Source organism: Lycorma delicatula, chromosome 1, assembly GCF_047948215.1.
Source record: "Lycorma delicatula isolate Av1 chromosome 1, ASM4794821v1, whole genome shotgun sequence".
Taxonomy (NCBI): Eukaryota; Metazoa; Arthropoda; class Insecta; order Hemiptera; family Fulgoridae; genus Lycorma; species Lycorma delicatula.
In genome coordinates, this window is record NC_134455.1 from 170811321 (window position 1) to 170823927 (window position 12607).

The 12607-nt window shown below is 29.5% G+C and overlaps 1 protein-coding gene across 2 annotated transcripts in view; it reads right to left on the reverse strand.

The window, feature by feature from the left end:
• The window catches only part of LOC142325464 (uncharacterized protein C2orf42), a 79394-nt gene that overhangs the window by 12192 nt on the left and 54595 nt on the right, over positions 1-12607 (reverse strand). For both annotated transcript variants that reach the window (XM_075367273.1, XM_075367263.1), the window contains exon 9: positions 8895-9027. In XM_075367273.1, coding sequence (XP_075223388.1) covers positions 8895-9027 — 133 coding nt within the window. The remainder of the gene's footprint in view (positions 1-8894; positions 9028-12607) is intronic.

The window sequence follows — 12607 nt, forward strand, 5'->3', positions numbered from 1 at the left end:
AGATCATTACCAAATTCATGTAGAAGTTGTCATTTTTAAAATATTCTTTATCTTGTTGCAATGGGAAGCGCAACATGCAAATTTTATCCATGTTTTCTCCACTCCTTCTTCTCTAAGGAAATTAATACACTTAACTGCAATTTAAGAGACATAGGACAAACTAAAAGAAAGAGTGAAACTGGAATAAAGGAGCTATAAATATAGAAAACCACAGAAATCTGCTATAGTCCATCACTGCCTGAAAAGTGGTCATAAAATTGATTCATTAGAAACGGTTTTAAAAAATGTGCAAATAAACAGGGACTTTATAGTTTGAAATCTTAATTCATCAGTACAAGCTGAAATAATAGATCAATCCTGCCTATTTCAAGATTAAATTTGTCAAAAATCCATTTCAGATTTTTTAAACTTAACAGTATTAAGCAGTTATCCCTACCCTAAAAATCTTTTTCATGTGCCGATATATCTCTTTGATTGGTTTAAGGTTGATGTTGTCTTTTTCTTTCTACTCAAAAGTGCTGTCTTTCAAAATTCTAAAAGAGTTATTTATCTCAGTTGTAATGGACAGTCAGAATAGGACATTTACATGGTTTAGGTATTTTTAATTAAGTTTATGTTGTCTACTGGGCTTAGGATTGCCTCGAATGAGAAAAATTATTTGTATTTTTCTACTTTTTTTATTCTTACTCTAAAATCCTGGCTAAAAGTACTTATTTTATAGTGTTTATAAATACTGCTTATTTTTCATTATATTTTTTTTTTGTAATACATACTTTTCTGTAGTGCCTATTGTAGACACTAGATTATAGTGTCTATAATGACCGTTTAACAAGTCTATTGATAATGATTGTTTAGTAGAGGTCGAGTTACCATGTCGAACAGATGTATTTATTATCACTATTATTATTAAAATAAGAATAAATCTAAAGATAAACAGTAAATAAACATAAAAAATAGTACTCAAGTTATCTTGTGTATGTAGTGTGTTACTGTGATGAGCAAATGTATTTATTATCGCTCTTAATCATCTGCCTGAGTCAGTTTTTGTTCACTGATTAGTTTAATTTAGTAAATTTCATATCAGTTGTGATAAATGTGTTTACTATATTAATTATTCAAAAATTTGCATACTTAAAATGTAATCAAGTAGTGAACAAAAAACCTTTATTAAACTGCGTTTGTGAATCCATTTTTTACTACGGTTGTGCAAATTTTAGTAAAACAAACTTTAAAAAACTATTTAAGGAAACATGATTGAGGTGGAAGTGTTCTACATGTAAATGGAATAATAAGCAGGGTTCAGACAATATGAGTGCATCTTCAAAAGATTTTAAGGAGAAATTACTGAAAGAAATTAGAACTGCAATAAGTGAGGAAATTTGAATTATAAATCAAGAATTATACATTCTGAAGATAGCATTACATAAAATAAACAAACATGTTTCTCATTTACATAAATCTGTGTTATCTTTTCTCTGTTAAAATCATTTATTTCTAATATGAATCATTGTAATGAACTATGTGAAATAAATTTCCAAAATTATGGAAACCTATAAAAAGGAACATCATAAACTGAAAAATAACTGCTGTATCGCATAAACAATGGCACATGATATGGAAACACATATAAGCAAACTTGAAGAGTACATCTGAAGAAAGAATACTGAAATGGATTTCTGGTGACAAAAAATGAAAATAAAATGAAATAATAACAGCAACTGCACGACAACTAAATATTGAAAATACACAGACAGTCTAATATTAATATTGCACACCATTTCTCATCTAGTAAAAACAAAGTGTCCCTATCATAGTATCCTTCCACAATAGAGTGATTTAAGATGCTTGTATGATGGGATATAAAAAATATTATGAGGAACTGAAGAAGAATGGTCACAACTTGATGGATATATTCCAATCTATGCACATTAACTATAATCTATCTAATTCTCCAGTTAACGTAAATGAAAACCTATCACCATACTACAAGGAACTACTACTCTATGATGCAAAACAGGTCATTTGAAAGAAAATGGAAAAAGTTTTATAAGGAAAAATGAAAATACTAGAGCAATAAACATTCTAAATATGAATGATCCCAAGGAATATTACTGATGTTATAAATAATGATATACTTTATAATATGAATAACGAATAACTGTACTAGAGATATTTATATTTTTATTAATCTTTAATCCTTCTTTTATGTCTAATATGAATCACTGTAATGAACTATGTGAAATAATAAGTGACAATCAACCTGTAACAGGCGAAACTGAAGACTATTTTAACTATTTACACAAATTATTAAAGAATCAAATTAAACAAATTATTTAAATTTCTTTAATATGAATATTAATAGTTGTTTTTTCAGTAGTGATCAGAAGATGGGGTAAAGTAAGGGCTCTTTGATAGCCAAATCTGTCCAAAAACATGCTGGAAGGGCGAAAGAGAGGTAATTAGTAAAAACTAATTACATATTTGTTTCTATGTATATAGAAATTTAAATTAAGTACCATTCGACTATAGTGTTTTTAAGTGGACGTTTTTTAAGTTATTATTTAATAATACTAAAAATTATTATCTGCATTGGCATTTTATTATTTATCTGGTTAAACCGAATATGCATATTGTGCTTAAAAACCATATACCATATTCTTGAATTTGATAAAGTGTAGAATTAGATTATTATCCTATCTCTTCCCTACCTCTGGTTCATTACAAAACCTACTCTAGCCTGCCCTTTATTTGACACTGAATTAATTATTCTAAAATCACCTGACCAAAAGTCATTTTCCTCTTCCCACCAAACCTCGCTAAATCCTACTACATCTACATTTAACCTATCCATTTCCCTCTTTAAATTTTCTATCCTACTAACCGTTTTTGGACTTCTAACATTCCTCTGACTCGCAGAATGTTATTTTTTAATTTTCTGGTGACTCCTTCCTTAGTAGTCCCCACCCAGAGATCTAAGCAGGGGACTAGTTTACCTCCGGAATATTTTACCAAGGAGGGCACCTCCATCTTTGTTACATGAAAATGCAGAGAGATACATTTTCTTGGGACAAAAAACAGCCATAGTTTTCCGTTGCTTTCACCTAAGCAGTACTCAGATTATTGAGTGATGTTGATATGGCCGTTTAAGTCCACCTGACCTATGCCCTTAACAAGTACTGAAAGAGCTACTGCCCTCTTTCAGGAATCATTCCTTAATCTGGCTCTCAACAGGTACCTCTCCGATATTGTTGCACCTTCGGTCCAGCTATTCTGTATCACTGAGCACTCAAGTCTCCTCACCATCGGCAAGGTCTCAAGATTCATAGAGGGAAACAATTTATAATATTAAAAATAATTCAAATAGTGCTGGTATGTATCTGGTCTGATTGCAATTTTAAGGCAATTAATTTAAATGAGCCCTGAAATAATTAATAATATTTCCTATAATTTAATCAACAATCACTATAGCACTAATGTATCCACAGGTGTAAAAAATGGATTAGTGATAAATTTTTCAAATTAAATATTGTATAAATTTACTTAATGTGTGTTATGTATGAATTTTTATTTCTTCATTTTTGTATTGTTGAAGGATTTTAGAATTTTAAAGGATTTACTCTTATTTTTGTATTTTTCTTTTTAAATTATGCTTGGCTTTTGCCTGAAGTATAGCGAACAAATTTACTGCTGTTTGATGACTTGAAATCATGTTGCAATTTATTTTTAAATGCTTACATACACTTCATTATGTATTCTTTATTTTGTTATGAATTTGTAATACTGTAATATTCTTCATATTATGAATTGATAAATTTTGGTTTGGATAATAAATTAACTGTATTATAATATAAACAATCAAATTTATGTTTATATTTTAAGTAAAGTTTTTTGTAAACATTTTGTGGATTGTAGTTTTGTTTTAATTTATTACCTAGTAATACCAGTGAATGGAAATCAATGCCTCAAAATATGTTAGTTGAGCAGAAATGAAAAACATGAACAAAAAAATTAATACAAGCTAGATTAACAATTTGTGATTGTACTAATGATATGATGTGTTGCATCAGTAGACTTACTACCTATACCAATAAAATCATTTAATTTCACTTAATAAAATTACTTTAGAATCTGATTTTTAACCATTCAGATTATAGAATGTTATCCTTATTAGTAATTGGTACACCAAAGAAACCAATATGTTTCAAAAGCATTAAAAATCTACCAGTATAGTATCAAAGTAACAGATTAAAATTGATGACTTCTGACAAATTTAAGAAAAATTCATTCAAGGAATGAAGAATTAAGAAAGGTTTGTTTAGAAAATTTTGTACTGGTATGTATGGTGGGTATTGACATCATTGGTTAAAAAAAATTCTAAAGTTTCTTTCCTGGCCAATACAAATATTCTACACCTAATGGGCTATAATAAAAATGTTATAAAAGATTATTGTTGAAAGAAACTGTTGTTAAAACTTATTGAAAACTACCCTCAGAAAAAAAAAATTATACCATGCAATACGCCTACTGCAATCAGTAGTGGCATTGTGGCATGGGAAAATATGTGACAGTAAAAAATTGATCTCAACACGTGACTTGTAAACAAAAAAAAAAAAAAACAATATTAATGATGAACACAACCTTCCTCTAAGTGAATGAATCAAACAGTTCAATGTTTTGGAAACTTTTCACAGAACAGATTTGGATCTTTATGTAGGGGTCAATGATGGTCTACATTTCAGCAATTTTTGACAATAATGCTATCACTGAAAGCATTTTCTAGCAAAATAAAAAGAAGAAGACAGTGAAATTAAACCAGACATATTAGCGACATCAAATAAAATAGTATAATGCTATATGACTAATTTCCATGTATTCTGCATCACAATGTAAATAAGGTTTAACAATTCATAAAGACTGAAAATAAAACTGAAGTTATGTAGTACACATCAAAACTCAAATACAAGTAATCAGGAAGTTATTACTTCCTAGATGGAGTTCATACAGTGTATTCACAGTATGAACTCCAATTTAATACACAATGTTCTGGTTGTGTAGTAAAGCTTTTTTACAAACAAATATTAAACAACATTGACTAACTGAAACAGACCCACTGAATGAAATGTAATAAGGTCTAAGGCAAGAATAGATAAATGCAGAATAAAACAAATGCAGTGTAGGTAACCACAGATTTTAACAGACATTGAACATAATATACAGTGTTTCTAAAATGATGGGCTGGGTATATTTTTTTGTATTCTACTTTAAAACTAAACAAAAATTATCCTTAGGAAATATGGCGATTTCTCCTTCGTTTTCCCTCTGCCACAGTTGAATAATATGTTTCAAATGGCCCCACAGGTAGAAATCCAGAGGGTTTAAGCCAGGTAATCATACAGGCCAGGGCATTGGCCCTCTGCGGCCTATCCATTTTTCATTGAACGTTTTATGCAGGAAATCTGATACAAACTGACTAAAATGTGCTGGAGCTCCATCGTGATGAAACCACATGTTTCCTCTTAATTGTAGAGGTAGGTCTTCCAAAAAATGTGGAAGATTTTTGGTTAAACAAACAAGATAATTTTCTCATTTAAACGATTTGGTGGAATGACAGGACCCAAAAGATTGTCATTAAAAATACCTGCCCATATGTTCGGGGAAAATTTTCTTTGTTGATGGCTACTCTGGAAGATACCATGAGGATTCTTGTCGCTCCAGATACGCTGGTTGTGATAGTTTTGAACACCATTCCTGTTGAAGGAAGCTTCATTTTTACATTAACATGATCAATGTAATAGTCGCTGTGTAAAATTATTCAAAAGTGAAAAATTATAACTTAATTTGATACTAATTTACAATACTAGAATTAACAATAAATAAAAACAATTAATATTTAATGGAACTGAACACAAAGTGAAAGACATGAAAAGACACAAAATTACAACATCAATTTTCAGCCATAACTTGGCTACTTGTTAACTGATTTACAAAAATAAAATGTCATTTTGTTCAAAATAAAAGGTTTAATATTTTAGTAAATAACATAAATTTTTATAAAACTAATATTTACGGAGATATAACGAATTGAAAAATAAACACAGCCGCCATTTTGTAATTTGCAAAGATATTTAATTCTTAATTTCTTTCTAATTTTAACATTTTATTACCAAGCCGCTTACCAAATATTAATGTGATTTGTCCATCCGAACTTGTGATATAAATTTTTATATAAAAATAATAAAATGGTGGACAGGGGGAGAACGAAGGAGAAATCACCATTTTTCCTAAGGATATTTTTGTTAGTTTTACGAGTAGAATCTGAAAAAGCCAGCCCACCATTTTAGAAACACTCTGTATAGAACGATTCAGTGATACAGTTCTGGGACCTGCTTTAATTGATTTTTCAGGTCAAAGGCTAAGACACCATCAAGTTTACCCCTTATATAACACATTAAACATTTCAATATGACCTCATTTCACCAGTAAAATTGAAATACAGGCGAAACTTTTCACCAGCCATAACTCTATAACAAAGCGTTGTAAGAACTTTTTTCCTTATTTCGAGCTCAAGAATCAGTTCCCAAATTATTTTTCTGTTCTTCTGAAGCTCCCTGTACAGCAAAATATTAGAAAAAATTCACTTTACAGTTGAATTATGAATTATGTATAGTGTGTAGTATCAGTACTAAAATAAAGTTACCAACAGATGTTCAGAAAAATGCAAACTAGTTTGCAGTAGTTCCCTATAAAGATTCCTTTCGTAGGCAACAAATATACTAGACTAATTTTGTCAATTAATTTTTACAAATCCGTTTTTAACTAATTTTTCAAATTAAGTTTTCTACAGTTTACATTTAGTATTTATTACCATTAAGCAAGACTGTAGGTCCTACTAAACTGATTTTTGAAATACAGTAAACTCCCAACTATCTAACCTAATGTGGTGGAGGGGCTGGATAATAAAAAAGTCAGATGGTCTGAACTTCTACAAATAGTCACTTCCTGCCTTACCCATATCATTAAAAACAACCTTTTACACCAAAACCCGCTCTTATAAATAATTTCTGATCTCTTAGTACAAGCCAATACTATGATACTTTTTCTCAAGCATTTCAAGGATGCCCTATTCATTCAGCTGACAAACAGCCATCACATTGGGTGGCAAAAATAAAGCTTTGATATATCCATCTATAAGTTTTTCGGTGGCTGGATGTGAAAATGCATTGTCAAGAAGTCGCATAGCTTTTTACAGCAAATTGTTGTCTTTCTAAATGTTTTTCTAAAGTCAGTACAAATTCATTTTGGAACCTGGTTTTAAAGATATCTGAATTCATCCATACTTTCTTTTGATGTGTGTAATACATCAAAAGGTAAATGATTCCTGATCATTTTGATTTTCCTATTAACAACACTAATATAAGTTTGTGATTGCTGGTTGCAATAATGCAAAGCCAAGATGGTAACTTGTTCCTTGCTTTTATTGTATCCTGGTGCAGATGATTCTTTTTTGATGCAAGTGTTTTTGTAGGAAGCATCTTACAACATAAACCACTATCATCACAATTATATAACTGCTCTCCAGAAATTCCCTGCTTTTAAATAAGTTTTAAAAAGATAATCTTTGAACAAAGGTACAATCTCTATATCAGCAGATAAAGCTTACCGACTTATGGTAATGAGGTGAATACTAAATTGTTTTGCCATCTATCTATTCATATATCACTCACAGTAAATTTTGAACTTTCTCCTTCTATTTGGCGCTTAAACTGCAATGCTTTTTCCTGCAATAACCATGCTGTAACAGGCAAGTCTTTATCTCTTTTAAGTTTTCATACCAAAAAAATAAAGCTTCCACAACTTCTTTATGCTTACCTTTCAGCATCATTTAACCTCCACTTGATAGGCAGCACACCTTTTTACAATCTCTGCTTGATTTTTTTTTCCAGACTCCAACCATACTTTTCTCAATTCATAACTTCGAAGTAATAGTTTCTGCTGTTATTCCAGAGTCCAGTCGCTTTATAGCATATAGTTTCTCCTCCACAGTTACTTCAAACTTTTTTTGTTTATCACCCATTTCGTAATCTTTAATAAAAAAATATTGAAGCACACCAATCAACAATTTACAAATGTAACCAGGAACAGTGGCAAATATGTTCCACACTTGTTGATATCTGATAGACAACTGACAAAGTAAAGAGAAGTGAAGAGATGGCAGGGGAATCCACACTTTGCATGACTTAACTTGTGTTATGCACATAGCACATGGATAAATTGTAGCAGATGCCTGCTTTCAATGCCCTAGCAAAGTAGATTATTCCTCATTGTATCATGAGAATTTTTTTTTAAACTAGGCCAAATAGTACAGAAACCAGATAATCACAGGTCGGATAATCAAGTCTACTGTAGATCTAAATTTTTAATTTTCATCACTTTATTATTATTTATACTTAAGAATAATTTTTAATCAATGAACACATATAAATCTACACAAACCAAACTTTATGGTTCAAGCGACAATTTTTATTAACATAAATCATAATAAAAATTTCCATTATGCATCACAGATTAGACTTAATGCTCTCAATTCCTACCTGACAGCATTGCAAAAAAATCATGTTTTTGTCAATAAAGGGACTATTGTATACTTATTTTTGAACTGAATCTGAATAGCAATGTCATCAGCACACTATGGTAATTGAGCTGCTGAATTAATATTTTAATACTTGTTCACTATGATTTTGAACTAGACCATGCATCAAACAAATCTCACCTTTTAATCACATAACAGTGATCTCTGCTTATTTTTTCTGAAAACTACCTTTTGTCTATTAAAAATTTCTAATAGCTTAGTAACATCAAAGTTAGAAAAAATCAATAACAATTATATATAATACCTGCTATTGATTTCTGTTGATTTACTTTTTGTCGTTGTGCAGTTGTTTTTTTGGGGAAAGACACACCTTCCTGCAGTGTCAGCAAAGCAGATGTAGCATCATCTCGCTTCCTTTTAACACTTCCACCATTCGCCTGTATATAAATAATAATAAATAATAATCATAATAATTATTACACCTAATATTGACAGAATTTGCTGTAAAGATGTTAAGGATTTAGCAAAAAAATGCTTATTTATGACAATGCATAGACCTATTATTATTCATTTTTACAGCCATTGTGTCAAGAAAAATAAATTTAGTCTAATAAACAAAAAAGGCATATACAACAATAAAAAATTTAGATTTAATAAATATCAAAATAAAAATATTTAAAGACTAATCAGATAACAGAGAAGTTGCAACAAATTCCCACTAGAAATTATTACTTCTTTAATTCATTTTTTTTGAGGATCAAAAAATTATTTTTTCAGTCAGGTCATTATTGCCAAACTAATAAGAGCAATAAAATTCCATACTGTACCATACTGACATGAAGGAAATGTTGAAATTCTTAAGAGAAACTGCAAGAGAAAGATAGTTTTTATTTTAATATGGTAGAAACATACTGTGGGCGTAAAAGCGACCTTCAAACAGGACATAAATATAAATTAATATTAACTAAGGTAACAATAAAAAGATTGTAAAAATAATATAAGTATCAAAATACACAGTATGTGCACATATACTGCAAGTAAAGAGATAACAACTAAAGTGCATGATACTGTTATCCAATCTTAAAATCTCTGTACACTAGATGTAAATGTGTTGTGTAGATTGTTTCAACATAACTCCTCCTAGAAAAACATTTGGATTTCTTAAATTTTATGACAAATTACTCTGCCATTATATTATCTATAACACTTAGGCACTCAGCAGTTAGCCCATAAATGAAATTCTATCAAGCCCTCAGACAATCTCTAACTACTTTATTACAATCATTGTTTCACCATGAGATACGTAACGCTTGGTTTTCCTGATGGCATAGGGATAGACCTACAAGGTGGATAGATTATTGTGTTGGTAAACTGAGCAAGATAACTCATTGGCACTCTCTGCACAATATGATTTATCCCAGACTGCTTTTTCCATAAACTGATTTATTGGTAATACTATGCATTGTAATTTTGCGCAAAAGATGTTATTAGTAGGCTTGCGATTGCTGCCATATAAATTACTACTCACTGGGGATTCAAAATGTGGTAACCAATTGTATTAAATAAAGATATGCTAGTGTTTGTCCATCTACCATTTTTAAAAAAAAAGCAAACCATCATTAAAAAACCATAAATTGGGGTAATACCTTATTCCCTCAATGATATGTCCCTAAGCAGAACAGGAAATTAAGCGCAAAGAGTTATAGTGGGTTGAACTCACTCACAATTAAGCAAGATATTAAGCCAGTATCAGAAGTTGATCGAAAATGTAATGGGCATGCTTATAAAGAAATTAAAATTGTACACAGAAGACTGGTATGAGTTTGAATTTTATTCAAAATTAGCAATAACAAGAAATAACTAACCCCACCTTCACGGTCCATATCCAATAAAAAAAGTAATGATAATTTTTAATTTGTCTTGTCTATGGAGATTGCTCTTAAACACAGAGCAACATGTGAACTGCGGAAAGTTTACCTTAGCAGTTAGGACACTGCTTCTCAGGATTAGTCTACACCAAGGGTGAGCAATCTTTTTGATATGTGGGCCAAAAGTGACAATAAACAAACAAATCTGAGTGGGCCAAGAATACTGAAACTATATGTAAATAAAAACTGAGTAGCTGTATAAAAAGAAAATAAGGGTGACTTTTAGGAATCAAATATAAATAAAATATCTATCGCAAACAATTTTGTACTAATAATATAATACAATGCCATACAAAGATGATAATATTACATATGCTTATAAAGATACGTATAAGAATATAGGAAAAACAGATATTAATTTATTTTAGGATATTTAGTGCAATGTTTGCCTTTGTTTATTAGTAGATAATAAATATATTAATAAATTAATATCTATATTATTATATTAACGTTGGTCGTTGCAACAATCAGGTTGTTCTCTAAATCTTCATCGGTTGTTCACAATGTGGTTTTCATTTCTAAAAATGTCATTTATGAAAAACGTTTTTTGATTTATAGGTACTTTCAACTAATGAAATTTTTTTTTCATTATTAATTAATTGCAGAGACACTTAAGGAACTAAATTTTTGTAGAAATTTATTTTTGATAATTGCATAAATTTCATTTTAAGATCTTTTTTTTCCTACTCTATTATTTCCATCTGAAAATTTTCAGGAATATCATTTATGTCCATTATCATGAATGGAATTTAAAATATATCAAAATAAGACTGTTTATTTCTGAAATCTGTGATTTCTTTCTTTGAATCCTTGATATAATTCAACTATAATATCTATATATTTCTATTTTTCAAACTGTTTTCATAAATAAAGTGAAATGTTGGAAAATTAGTAAAATTGTTATTCAATTGATATTGAAATAGTTTTAATTAATTTTGACATGCAAGAACATTTTTGTACATTTCAGTGACTATTTGATTTTCTTTTTCCTAACAATTTATTTAGTTCACTTTTTTCTCTTGATATTGCCACATAAGCTTGTGCGTGGGATATGAAAATGGAATTTTTTAGCGTTTGAAAAATGTCATGCCATTTAATTTAGTTAATTTAAATGAATAGCAATGTCAATTAAAAATGATAAGTTGCATAACCATTCTTTATTGTTCATTTCTGTAAAAGGTTTTTCTTTGATTTTCATAAAAGCTTGATATCTTTCAGTTCAAAAAACCTTTTCGATGTAGTTCCTTTAGACAGCCATCATACTTCACAGTGACATACCAAATCCCCATTTTGAGAATCCATGTCATTAAGTAATTCTAAAAATTCTTGATGTCTCATCACATATTTTACATTCAAAATTTTAGAAAAAACATTTTGCTGATGAATTAAGCAATGGAAAATAAACTTTTCATTGTACTCTCATTTACATAATTTTTACAGTAAGCCAAGACATCTTTTATTTTTTTCTACCATCGACTTTGCCCCATCCGTGCATATTCCAGACATATATGGTATCTCAGGATGGACTGTCATCGGTTTTCTTAATTGCATTAAATGTATGGTTTCCTGTTGTCGTTGTTTCACACTTAGTAAGGGATAAAAATTCTTCTGTTAGATTGAAGTTTTTTGTTGATTCCTCGTAAGAAAATGGGTAATTTAGCACTATCAGTTGTCTGTAGTTTTTTAGAATGTTAACGAATATCAATTAAAACACTTAATCTTTTGTTTTAATGACTGTTGGACATTTTCAGACATTTATTCAATTTGTCTTTGTTTTGTTCTTCATAATAAACTTTTATTCTGAAGTTTGTTTTTCTGCTCAGGGCAAATTATTTCTAATGCAGCAATTATACAATTTTTTTTAAAATTCCCCTTCTGAAGATGGTTTACAATTTTCTGCAAATTTTTTTGCCATAATATAGCTTGTCTTTACAAAATTCTATGATTCATTTATACTTTTTATAAACATATCTATTAATCTATTTTAAAGTTTCTACTTTCGCAGTTCTCTCCTCCAATAAACTTATATTCAGAATAATTAGTTTAATAATATCTCTGAATATTATGTTGTTTATTAACAGATACACTA